This window comes from Myotis davidii, unplaced genomic scaffold (assembly GCF_000327345.1).
Source record: "Myotis davidii unplaced genomic scaffold, ASM32734v1 scaffold1494, whole genome shotgun sequence".
NCBI classification, from domain to species: domain Eukaryota; kingdom Metazoa; phylum Chordata; class Mammalia; order Chiroptera; family Vespertilionidae; genus Myotis; species Myotis davidii.
The window spans coordinates 3,573,142-3,573,395 of NW_006286246.1; the positions used below are offsets into that span (position 1 = coordinate 3,573,142).

The 254-nt window shown below is 65.4% G+C and overlaps 1 protein-coding gene across 1 annotated transcript in view; it reads left to right on the forward strand.

The window, feature by feature from the left end:
- ACAT2 (acetyl-CoA acetyltransferase 2) overlaps positions 1-254 on the forward strand; it is an 11,558-nt gene that overhangs the window by 448 nt on the left and 10,856 nt on the right. The window contains exon 2 of the mRNA XM_015560020.1: positions 118-194. Within this exon, the coding sequence (XP_015415506.1) occupies positions 118-194 (77 nt within the window). The remainder of the gene's footprint in view (positions 1-117; positions 195-254) is intronic.

Here is a 254-nt window from a genome sequence, read left to right on the forward strand (position 1 = left end):
TGAGTCCCTGCCGCCTGCTCTGATTGGCTTTCGAGGTAGAGCCACTGCGCCGTTCGACCTTCCCATTGGCTGGCAGGAAGAGGCGCTCTCTCGTGAGCTCCTTATTGGCCATCTCAGCTCGGTGGTCTCAGGGGCGGGGCTGCTGGGTGGTTGGGGCAGGGGCAGCGGGCAGGGGTCTTGCTGGTGGCCGACGGGTAATGCCAGCTGCCTTGGCCTCGTTAGTGCTGGGGCGGCTTCAAAGCCCTAGACGCGCG